The sequence below is a fragment of the Bacillus rossius genome, chromosome 2 (genome assembly GCF_032445375.1).
Source record: "Bacillus rossius redtenbacheri isolate Brsri chromosome 2, Brsri_v3, whole genome shotgun sequence".
NCBI classification, from domain to species: Eukaryota; Metazoa; Arthropoda; class Insecta; order Phasmatodea; family Bacillidae; genus Bacillus; species Bacillus rossius.
Window position 1 is genome coordinate 128,429,669 of NC_086331.1, and position 12,598 is coordinate 128,442,266.

The 12,598-nt window shown below is 40.4% G+C and overlaps 2 protein-coding genes across 12 annotated transcripts in view; one reads left to right on the forward strand and one right to left on the reverse strand.

Annotated features, from left to right (window-relative positions):
* Positions 1–12,598, reverse strand: part of LOC134529816 (ELAV-like protein 1) — a 364,764-nt gene that overhangs the window by 258,022 nt on the left and 94,144 nt on the right. Inside the window, exon 1 of one of the 11 annotated variants that reach the window (XM_063364294.1) lies at positions 6,811–6,959. The exons of the other annotated variants lie outside the window; for them this stretch is intronic. The gene's annotated coding sequence lies outside the window, so the exon portion shown is untranslated. Of the gene's footprint in view, positions 1–6,810; positions 6,960–12,598 lie in introns of those variants that run through there. 11 annotated transcript variants of the gene reach the window in all.
* LOC134529815 (cytosolic carboxypeptidase 6) overlaps positions 7,115–12,598 on the forward strand; it is a 120,798-nt gene continuing 115,314 nt past the window's right edge. Inside the window, exon 1 of the mRNA XM_063364283.1 lies at positions 7,115–7,142. Within this exon, the coding sequence (XP_063220353.1) occupies positions 7,124–7,142 (19 nt within the window). The 5' untranslated portion in view covers positions 7,115–7,123. The remainder of the gene's footprint in view (positions 7,143–12,598) is intronic.

The following is a 12,598-nucleotide window of genomic DNA, read 5'->3' on the forward strand; positions in this document are numbered from 1 at the left end:
GAACTCGCAAGCGGGAACAAGCATCCAAGTAGTTTGTGGAACAGGCCTGCCAGGATTATCCGTGTGGCAATGCAGCAGTTCCCAGAGGCGCCACTCAGCTCATCCAAGCCGACCCTGCCTCTTGCAGTCCAGTGTGGCAGCCAAGCCTGTCCTTGCTCTTGAAGCGGGCGTAGCGAACGCACGTCTTCGTAATTTCTATCTGCCAACGAGATTTTTTTTAAATACGAACTTACAGTGAGAAAATGAAAGTGTAGTTAGATTTTTTTTTATCGTTGATCGTAGAGCTGAGTAAGGGCGCGGTTACACGGGAGTCTGAACTACTTCAGGTGAACATGTTCAGCTGTTGAGTGCGGTTACACACAGTCTGAACATGTTTCGTTTGAGGCCATTTCTCATTTAACTTAAACAGGTTGGCAAAGTAGTTCAGATCGACATATCTTCTACATTAGCCTCTGATTGGTTGTTTAGAATATAAACAGTCTTTTGCATAAATTCAAGATGGAAAGTGTTTCTGGCACAAGTTCGAGTAATATTTTACCGAATGCAACAAAAAAAATCAACAGATAATTTTATATATATATATATATATATATATATCTTGACCTTAATTTTCTTAAAACTGAGATAGGTACTCTCGCTCAAAAAATAATAAAAAATAAGTTTAAAAATTTTACTGTGCATGTTGTTTGAATTCCCGATTTGTAAAAACAAATATTGAGCAATATGAAAACACATTCCATTTCTGCTGATAATGCTGTATAAACAAGTGAGAAAATCCCTCGTTTTCTGGATACAACTACACAAATAGAGAACAACAACACAGTCATTCGTTTACAGTAGACAATCGGTTTTAGAGCTGAACACACTTTTCAGCAACTACCGTGTAACCGTACACTTTCGCGTTTGTAAACGTGTTTACTTAAACATGTTCACCTGAAGTAGTTCAGGGTCCCGTGTAACCGCGCCCTAAGTTTGAACTACGTACATACATTGCTACCACACTGTTATAAATCTCAGTAAATTTGCGTACTCTTTAACGAAGAATGCAATTCAAATAAACGAAGGTTTCTTCGTGGTTACAGGTTGATGAATCCCAGTAGGAACCATTCCGGATACCGACTTCCTGGTCCTGAGTTCCGTTTTGAACAGGGAGAACACTCACGCGGCAGGGTTTCGTTAACATTCCAAGATGATTCTCTTAAGTTTATGTTCAAATGAAGTAAACTCAGCACTAGTTAACCAACCAAGTTTTCTTTATTATCTTTGAAAGATTTGTGCAATGGGAGTGCATGACTTGATGTAAGATTTTGGACATACACCATTGCTGAGCACACGTATGTCTGTAGAAGAAAACTACAAAAACCCCAAAAGACAAAAACAAAAACACAAATTAAGCAAAAAATTGCTGTTGTCAATAGGATATAAACACCACATAATATTCCATAACGGGAATATGGTCAACAAACAAATAAAAACAAAAAAAATGGATTAACAGAACGAAAAAAAACCCACAAATGATGACAGCACAAAAATATAGAACCCAAAAAAATTCAGCACAACAGTTGATACGAGACAAAAACACGACAAAACGTAAAGACGAAACAAACACAATAGTTTTCCAAAATAGAAGAGAATGAAAAAACCCCCACAAATGATGACAGCACAAAAATATTGAACCCAAAAAAATTCAGCACAACAGTTGAAACGAGACAAAAACACGACAAAACGAAAAGACGAAACAAACACAATAGTTTTCCAAACCAGAGACAAGCGACGTTTCGGGAACTGCTATCTGCTCCCGTCCTCAGGCAGAGACGCACATGGTACGAAAACACAGGTGCGACTTTTTTGCAACTTTTTGCTTAATTTGTGTTTTGGTTTTGTCTTTTGGATTTTTTGTGGTTTTCTTCTACAGACATACATGTGCTTAGCAATGGCGTATGTCTAAAAGCTTACATCAAGTCAAGTTTTCTTTGCATTAATGAAGATCCTTGGATGAATTTTAACCAGATTTCTTCGGAAATTTATGGCAAAGATTTTTAACAGCGAACTGTAATAGTCTATTACAAAGTGCTTCCCACCAAATATAATGTAAATTATAGCGGGCTCCGACGACTTGAAAACCGACTTGGTGATCATCAAAGTTAGAAATGGCCGAGACAACTTCCTCGACACATCCTGCCGGGGCATTGGCGAACCTAACACGCATCTTAACGGATAAATAAATACATCTACAACTAATGCAACAATAATGTGCATTATTTAAAAGAAATTGAAGATTTAAATTAACACGGTGAATGTTTTAAGATACAATATTTGTTGGCTGGCCTGGAAGTTAGCAATTGGCTTTCCTGCCGGTGATTAAGATCTTTACGAGAGGTTGTTAGTACTTATGCTCTGAGTGCCTCAGTACTCAGAGGAGACTTTCCCAGTACTCGCCTGTTTATTTTCTTTATGCATACTTAGAAACTGCTAGAGGCCCATCGGTAGCCAGAATATCTAAGTTCAATTTAGGTTGAAGTCCCAGGTAGCTGTGCATGTATGTCACGATAAACCTGTTGCGAAGTGTTTGCAGGTTTGTAATGCAAACCTCTCTAGTATTAATTGTTGAATAGTTCGGGTAAGACTATCCAAGACAAGCGTTATTTTTTACTACTGTGAAATACGATGTATTTAATTAATAATAAATATTTCAGAATTTACCATACACATTACCACCATAGAAACTGAAATTATTTACGACGGCAGTTTGATTAATTTTATTCATAGTAAATGTATGAATATAGCTTATTTTTTACTGCACAAAGTTACACAAAATCCTTCTTACTATATTAAATCATGTTAAACAACAAACATAAGTTTAAAACAAAATTTATTTTAAAAACCATTTGCTAAAAATTATAACATCAATTTTTGCACAACCTAGTAACTAGCTATAATTATTAATGAAATCGAGGGGTCATAACATTTTTTGGTCTGTATTTATTTATTTAAGCAATATTTAAGATGCAGTCAAAAAATTGGTAAATGAAGCTATAACAGGATTTGTAAGCAACAAATATTTCAGTAAACAAGTTATATGTTAGAGCTTATATAAATGCCAATGAAATCCAAAGATCCACTTACATATGCGTTAAAAGTTAACTTTTAACTCATCCCAAGTCTACGTATTTAAGAGAAATCTACGCTTCTATTTTGTCACTAAAATAATATAATTTGTGGTAAAATTTATTTTTCTATACTCAAAAATACTTTACTTAATTATATATCACTCTACTTTAAAGATTTTATATTTAAGTGTTAATGTTTTTAAACTTTCAAAAATATATAACGTATTATCTTGCTGTAGACGGATTAATATATGTCAATGATTTATATTTAGTGGGTTAGGTAAATATTACCCTAACATTGACCAAAAATTCTAATTTAAACCTTAACCTAAAAAGAATCCAACCCCTTAAACTTTCCCTTTAGTTCATCTTAACTACAAGGTCTTAATATCTGCTTAAAAAGTTAGTTCTACCCTAATAATATGTTACGTTGAACTATAACAATGCTCTACATGATTTAGTTTTCTATAAGAATTAATATTTCTGAACAAAACTGCTGACATTTTCGTCATTGCTGAATATGTTTGCAGTCTCGAGTAAAAATATTTTATACGGAAGTGGGAGAAAATTTCAATGCAAAATTTGACTTTGACACAAAGACGAATCAGTTACTTAAAATAAAATTAATTGAAAATAAGATAATTAATTAAACGTGTTTTTTTTAACACTGCTGCATGTTTTGTACGACAAATTTATAATTTTTATCCACGTAAATGTGAATTAATGTAAACGTAGCGTGAAATTACATGGCAATGAAACTTGAGTATAAGAGAGGAGTTATAATTTCTCTGTTCCCAAAAAAACATCTAGGACACATATTTTGAAATTGTTATAATTATTTGCTTCATTATTTTTATATTTTAAAATTTCTTTGCCAATTTGAATGAAATATACATATGCACATAATTTGTTTTTTAAGAATTTTTAGCAACCTTGTTCATGTTTTTAAACAACGCCAAAATTCGTTGCGTTCCGTTGCTAAATCAAAGGACACTTATTAAAAATATACTTTTAAAGCAATTAATGAAAACTAAAAACAAACCCTTTAGAAATTATGCCAGATGACCAAAATTATTATCGTACGTGTAAGCTTATGTAAGAAAGATCTCATGTAAACTTTTTACTTGTGCAGAAAGTTATCTCTTTGGTACTTGTTGGTTTGATGAATTGTTTTCATCACAAAGGTAGACATTTTATTAAATACATAAGTATTGAAAATAATGTCAAGGAGTGTTTTTTATGGAAACATTATGGTTTTTATTAGGCTGTGACAGAAAAATAAATGTAAATATAAAAATCTCTTGACAGCTGCAGAAAATACTATTTCTAAGCATAGTCCATAACTAACTGTTCAAACAAATATTGATAAACGGGTAAGAAATGTTGTTCTGTCAAATCATTGCGAGGGAACTACGACATTAGTAACCTTTTAAGTGAGACGAGGAATATTTTAGCGGCTATTACTTATAGCAAGCAGGCAAGTTGGGAACAATCTCTGGCTATTTGCCCGGAATAAAGTTTTCCTGTGGCTTAGCGCTGGCAGGCTTTGTAGCATTCCGCGATTGCTAGGACTGTTTTTGTTCGAGTGAAATAGCAAGTTCCTTCTTTTAATACTTAGTCCCGTGTGTGCTTCTAGTAACTGTGAGGTGGATTAGCGTGGAGTTCGCGTGTAAGATTGTTCAATTGTGAGACGAAGAAATTATTTTCGAAAACAAGTTGTTGGAAAGATTATGAATCGTTACATTTCAACATGTCACAAGTTTACTGTCGTCTGATTTGCGCAGGACTCTGGAGTCGAAGCCAGTACATCTGTGCCCGAGGTAGATTCTAGCAGAGGCCTCAGGGGTGGTCGGCAGCAGCTCTGTGCAGGCGCTAAGGGAACATTGTGACATATTTACAGCCCTTCCTCACGCTGAGAGATAGCACAGCTTACCACTCGGAAACACTCGGCAACATTCGGCTAGAGCGTCACTGATGCCTTGTACAAGATAAAAAAAAAACAACCTGTATTATAGCATGCAGGTAACTCAAACTAATCCATACCCACGTCTCTTTTTAGTTGGCTACTCCCTCCCATAGAACACAAAAGTCTTTGACAAAATTTACGCAATGTTACAGCAACGTTAAAACATTTCAAAAATTCAAGTGTTACATTTATTAAATGTACGTAAAATAGTGTATGCTCTATGGGTCACTGCCGGGGGTATTGTGTTTGGCATTTCTTTTTCTCAGAAGTTTAAACGTAGCTCACACAACCACTTGAAGCCTGACATTCCGTTGACGCTTCAAGTACTATTGTATACACTCTCTAGACGAGCGTGAAGCTTAGTAGCGGCAGTCAGGCTGACAACACAGTAGTTGTCAAACTTACGGCCACTTTGTAGCTACCTCAAATTAGTTTCACATACTTACCTCTAAAAGGCGGCCCAACACATTCAGATTTTAGTAAATTTGGTACCACCATCCACTAGCCGCTACATACCTCCATGCTCTTGAGGCAAAAATAACTACCTACTTGTGAATGTAAGAATACCTGCATGTGTAATTAACTCAAAAGTTACTCGCTATATTCCCCGCATAGATAATTGTTAATATGATTTTATATCTTCTTTATGATCAAAATTAATAAATGACAGTTAACAGTCATGATCTTAGTTAATAAGACTAAAATATCTGAAGATAGATTGACCCATGTGCATTGAAATATTTTACTGGGCCAATTATTTTACGTTTTATTACCATAACATATAGCTAGGCCTGTAACATGAAAGCATACTACTTTAACATAATTTAATGAAACAGACATAAATTTTATATTACACATTATAAAATGATGAAAAATATCTAAAAAAAAAACTTTGAATCTTTAATAGACTTACTTCATATGTTACATTAGGTCAATAAACGAGAATGTTCAGGAGAAAGCACCTTGCTTGATTTGATGCAAGCTTCAGGACGAAAGTTAAATATAAACGTAATATACGTTGCAGTTTTTTTTTCTTTAGGTTACTGAACTCAGCAACATTTGAACCTGCGTATCGTTAAACCATGATGTAACTTTGGACTATATTCTACACCAGCATTGCAATGAGAAATTACGAGACACGGGGTGTTGAAAGAAACATTTGCCGCTGTTTGTGACTTGTCAGCAAACGTTTGTTACTGCGCGTGGAACCCGCCTGCGCACGCACTGGGCAACACGGGCCGTGTCCGTCACAGAGCGTCGCTGACAGGGCAGGCGAAGCTCAGCGAGCGAGCGAGGGGGCTCCATCTTGGACAAAGCAATCGATGCGCGGGGCTGCTTTGCCGCACTCTCGCTCGCACACACACGCACACACACGCACACACTCACGCAACGCACACGTCACGCCTCCTACTATACACTACGCGCTACACACTTGGCAGCAAGCGTACACCATCGCCACGCACAGCCCCAGGGAACGAACGCACTCCGTAGAGGTGCATGAACCCTGACGTGTACACAGCCTGGATATATATATATATATATATATATATATATATATATATATATAATGACATTGTCGTAGGCTTAAGGAGGAATCAGCAAGACGGATGTTTTCCGTTCGCAGCAAGCGGCTAAGAGCGTGCTCCGGTGCGAGAGAACAAGACACAGGCAGCAATGAAGTACAAGCTGATATAGTTCTTAGCTAAAAATTAAAAAAAAAAAATAAACACGTACCAATTCGAAGTAAATTAGGCGATGGTGGGTCAGTTAGAAAATGCAGAATCTAACCAGACCGAAACAGATTATTAAAATAAAAAAATGAACGGAAGGAAAACAGCAAAGAAATCTTCGACGAACTGCTACGAACGGAACACAAGATGCAGTCAGACGGTGCCGGAACTAAATGAGCGCGCGGCGGGAGGGGTCGCGCGAGGGAGGGGGGTGGATGCGCGCGCAGCCCGGGGGAGAAGGGGCGGGGCCTGCCTGGGCCCGCGGTAGCCTGCGGCGCAGGCGGATCGATGCAGCCGGCCGCAGTGACGCGCCGACCATGGCAGACTTCGACTCAGGTGGGCAGGCGGCTGTAGGGCGCACATAACCTCACTGCACGTGGCACAGGTTTGCACAGCGGCGCGTGGAGCGGCGAAGGCTGGTCCCACCCGCCACGTACAAGTAGAGTGGGTCTACTGCCGGCTACTCAAAACATGCAGACATTATTGCAAACTTAAAAAAAAAAAAACTTCTTAACAGAAAATTCTCTTACCACATCTGAATTTATAATTACACTAAAAAGTAAATTAGTTTTAACATTATTATAAAAAATCGGTGTCACTATAAATATTTTGTTTCAATCAAATTGAGAGAGCATTTATATAGGTAGCTAATATCAGGGACGATAACAAATAGTTCAGCATTTCCATGAAAACGTAACACTTTCGACACTTACATTTTAAGATTATGTATATACATATATGGATAAATACATACAAATAATTACTAAAAAAAACCAATAAATTAAAGATAAATAAGTATTTTAAAATCATGCTGAACAACATAACGTAGATTTTTGATAATTAGGTAAACATAATTTTGCAATTTTTAATAAACCTTGAACAAAGCTGTAATTTAATATATTGTTTTTATTTTTAGTTTGTTATTTTATAGGAAATTACTCCTACAATGGTAAGAGAAAAAATCAGCGTGGAATTATGGTAATGCTAAACTATTTGCTATCTCCATTGCAAGTCGCTGAGAGCTAAATATTTTCATATTTTCATTTAATAATTAAATATATAATGTCTTTACTGGCTTAATATTTTAAAATGTTGTAAAATATACGCATTATTCTAGTATATTGATTCAAAATTAATTTTTTGATATTTATGGCAGTGTTGTAGTAAATCTTAATAGGCTTTGCATGTTTATTAATACTAGTTGAAAATCTGCAATGACACTTACTCAACTAGTGTATTTAAATGTCCGTCAAATGTTGTGTAGATCCTCAGTACATACTGCTGATTATATATATATATATATATAAATATATATATATATATATATATATATATATATATATATATATATATATATAAAAGTATACATCTACCAAGCTTTCGTAGTAGCATCTTGGTGTTAAAATCATTCAAAAAGATATTTCACTAATCTGGTACAAACTTCATTCGCTCGTTTCGAGTACCTACGTATTTTATAGGCAGTGAAACTAGAATTACCGTCGATTCGCCCGTGTTAAAGTGCGGTGTAATATATCCAATAAAGAGGCATTGGAGCGTGGAGCACAATTTCATCTTTATTGCCAGGACATAAACAGACAGGGTAACTGCTTGAAGTCTCACTCGTGTGCGTTACCGAAGGCCTGTGGCTACGCAAGCCCGTTCCCAAGCCTTTACTCACGGCGTGTTTCTTGACGAGCCTTATAAAACCTTGTTACCACAGCGTGAAGCTTGGCAAGCCCGGTCTGAAGCATCGTTCCCATGGCAAGTGGATTGTTGAGCCTGGAATAAACCTTGTTTCCACGGAGTGTGGCTTGGCGAGCCTGGTCTGAAGCCTTGTTCCCACGAAGTGTGGCTTGGTGAGCCTGGTCTGAAGCCTTGTTCCCATGGAAAGTGACTTGGCAAAACTGGTCTGAATCCTTGTTACCACAGCTTGAAGCTTGGCAAGCCCGGTCTGAAGCATCGTTCCCATGGCAAGTGGATTGTTGAGCCTGGAATAAACCTTGTTTCCACGGAATGTAGCTTGGTGAGCCTGGTCTGAAGCCTTGTTCCCACAACGTGTGGCTTAATAAGCCCGATCTAAAGCCTTGTTCCCACAGCAAGTGACTTGGCAAAACTGGTCTGAATCCTTGTTACCACAGCGTGAAGCTTGGCAAGCCCGGTCTGAAGCATCGTTCCCATGGCAAGTGGATTGTTGAGCCTGGAATAAACATTGTTTCCACGGAGTTTGGCTTGGCGAGCCTGGTCTGAAGTCTTGTTCCCACGACGTGTGGCTTGGTGAGCCTAATCTGAAGCCTTGTTCCCACAACGTGTGGCTTAATAAGCCCGATCTAAAGCCTTGTTCCCACAGCAAGTGACTTGGCAAAACTGGTCTGAATCCTTGTTCCCACAGCGTGAAGCTTGGCAAGCCCGGTCTGAAGCATCGTTCCCATGGCAAGTGGATTGTTGAGCCTGGAATAAACATTGTTTCCACGGAGTTTGGCTTGGCGAGCCTGGTCTGAAGTCTTGTTCCCACGACGTGTGGCTTAGTGAGCCTAATCTGAAGCCTTGTTCCCACAACGTGTGGCTTAATAAGCCCGATCTAAAGCCTTGTTCCCACAGCAAGTGACTTGGCAAAACTGGTCTGAATCCTTGTTCCTACAGCGTGAAGCTTGGCAAGCCCAGTATAAAGCCTTGTTCCCACAGCATGTGGCTTGGCAAACCTGGCCTGAATCCTTGTTACCACGGCATTTGGCTTAACAAGCCCGGTCTAAAGCCTTGTTCCCATGGCATGTGGCTTGGCGAGCCTGGTCCGAAGCCTTGTTCTTATGGCGTGTTACACGGCGAGCCTTGTCTATAATCATGTTTTCACTATTTGTGGCTTGGTGAGGCCGGTCTGAAGCTTTGTTCCCACAGTGTATTGCTTGAAGAGTCAGGTCCGAAGCCTTCTTCCCACGAGGTGTAACTTGAAGAGCCCGTAGAATTAAGTTTGTCTACCTCACGTCATGGGAACTTGGGTTGGCTCGACCTTTTCCGTGAAAGGTAGGTGAATGTTAAGACTTGAAAGGATTATGGATGGAGAGAAGACTAGCCTCAGTACGGCCAGCGCGCAGACTCACCGCACCACACGCTGCGAGAACAATGCTTCAGACCAGGCTCGCCAAGCCATACGCCGTGGGAACAAGGCTTCAGACCAAGCTCGCCAAGCCACACGTCGTGGTAACAAGGCCTCAGACCAGGCTCGCCAAGACACACGCCGTGGGAACGTGGGAACAAGGCTTCAGACCATGCTCGCCAAGCCACACGCCGTGGGAACAAGGCTTCAGACCAGGCTCGCCAAGCCACACGCCATGGGAACAAGGCCTCAGACCAGGCTCGCCAAGCCACACGCCGTGGGAACAAGGCTTCAGACTAGGTTTGCCAAGCCACACGCCGTGGGAACAAGGCTTCAGAACAGGCTCGCCAAACCACACGCCGTGGAAATAAGGCTTCAGCCCAGGCTCGCCAAGCCACACGCCGTGGGAACAAGGCCTCAGACCTGGCTCGCCAAGCCACACGCCGTGGGAACAAGGCTTCAGACCAGGCTCGCCAAGCCACATTCCGTGGTAACAAGGCCTCAGACCAGGCTCGCCAAGCCATACGCTGTGGGAACAAGGCCTCAGACCAGGCTCGCCAAGCCACACGCCGTGGGAACAAGGCCTCAGACCAGGCTCGCCAAGCCACACGCCGTGGGAACAAGGCTTCAGAGGGGCGAGGTGGTTGCTGATGATGTGCAGCCACCCCGGGCTGCACTTCCGGCCTGCTGGCGAGATTCAACTGTGCTTACAATCTTAAGGGTCACTGTTTTCAGCGCTCAAGTTTCATATTCTCGCGAGAAACTCACAAATAATTTTCTGTTAAACTGACAAAATTCAATGCTGTGACCATTTATTTTTGGAAATGGTGTTGTTTTGTTAACAATGACCTAATCTGGTCACTTACCCTAGAACCCGGGTGTTTTAGCCAGTGTTTTATTCCGCTGCGCCAGTCCGTTCCAAGCTCACGCTTATACTTAGCGGACTCGCTTGAAAGCTTAGTTTATACACTGTTTACGCTGTGTACGCTCGTTCCAGGTGACAACACCAACATTGCAACGCACCAGCATACATATAGGGCCTGCACAAGGCGACCGCTAGTGTTCCGTATGGTCTCTGGACTCGGCTCGGAGCAGAGCGTACAGTTGCTGCGCCCTAGAGGTTAGGCTTCAAACTCGCACTGCGGTACTGCGGTTTGCGGTGCTCGATTCTTCAAGGCGCTCGCCACGTGCCACATAAGCATCAATTCTGTTGAAAAGCTCGAAGGATAATCCGGATAAAATTGGTAGCTGGAAAATCCATTCACGTGAAAAATATGAAGGTAGCTTAGGAAAATGTTTTGTTCAGAAAGCATAAGGATCAATGGTGGTGGAGTTTCCAGCTTTGAATATATATACTGTATAGAAGTCGCCAGCCCAGGTTAAAATTTCTAATACGGTTTTGAGGTAGTTGGTTAATTCACCGCCGCAATCGCCACCATCTCTAGGGCATCGACTTGTGGTGGTCCCTAGCGGACAAGTGTCGAACTCTTCAAACACCCCTTCCCCCTCCTGTTGAACGACGTTGAACTGCAGTGAATGATTGATGAGGGGTGCGGGGAATGACAGCAGGTGACAGCGCTGCGCTCTAACGTGTAAATAACAACTAAGACGATACAGGGCGTTACGGCAGCGCACTGCAGCGGTGAAGTTCCCAAGCTGCTCATCATACGCTTCTGAAAAACGTAGAGTAAATCCTATCCACTCGCGACTTCTATACAGTATATATATTCAAAGGTTTCCAGGTAACCCGCCTTACGTAAAAGTATTTCGGGTTCTACTGCCATTATCCACAACTGTTCAATCCGTCGCTGCGTTGTTTTATTTGTTTACTCCTCACACGGTACCTATGACCTCGATGTCACTAAACCCATTTCCCTGCAGCCGGAAAGGAATAGTGGATGGTCTTGCGAGCACTTGGGAGACACGAATTTAAGTTTCTTTACCATAAAACATCGCAGCAACCCTTCTATTATAAAATTGGCAGGTATGATTCGACTGTAACTATTTGGGATAATGTTTGCTCGTGTTTGGGTTACGCCAACATGTTCTTACTGTGGAGGATGGAAGCAGGCGAGAGGAAAAAAAACTGCACTTAATGGTCCATCGTCGTGTGATTGTCTCCATGTTGAGCGAAGAACTGCATTTGTGACCATGACATTTCAAATAATGGAAAGTATTTATTTAGGTCTAGGGAAATTATAGCCCAAATACGGAGACACAGAAGTGCAGCTTCCGTACTACTTTACACGGCTCAACATCACAATGGCCTGGCTCTAGGCCATGACTATTGTAATTGGCCACGTGTACAAAACAGTTATTTCACTGATTGAAAGAAATTAAGCCATTTTCTCTTCCTTAAATATCGTGGCAGTGATAAGTGTGCGAAAATTCTGTATGGACTTAGTATACAAAACCATTTCCGAATGAGAAGAAAAAAAAAACTGTTCTGTCTTAACTCTTTGAGGTTCACAGTCTACAGTTCTACGCCTAAACATTTTATTCCTACTTGACGCATGCTATCATATTCAGGTGGACAGCCAGTTTTACGGTGACTTGTGACAGTTTGTCTGCACATGAAATTCGGTGTGCAGAGCTCGGGGGTTCCACGTGCCATTTACAATCAGTTCGAGACTTATGCAACGCATCTGACAACGAAAAGCATTTAATAGCCACTACCCTGGACTTTGCAAGTTTTATTTTT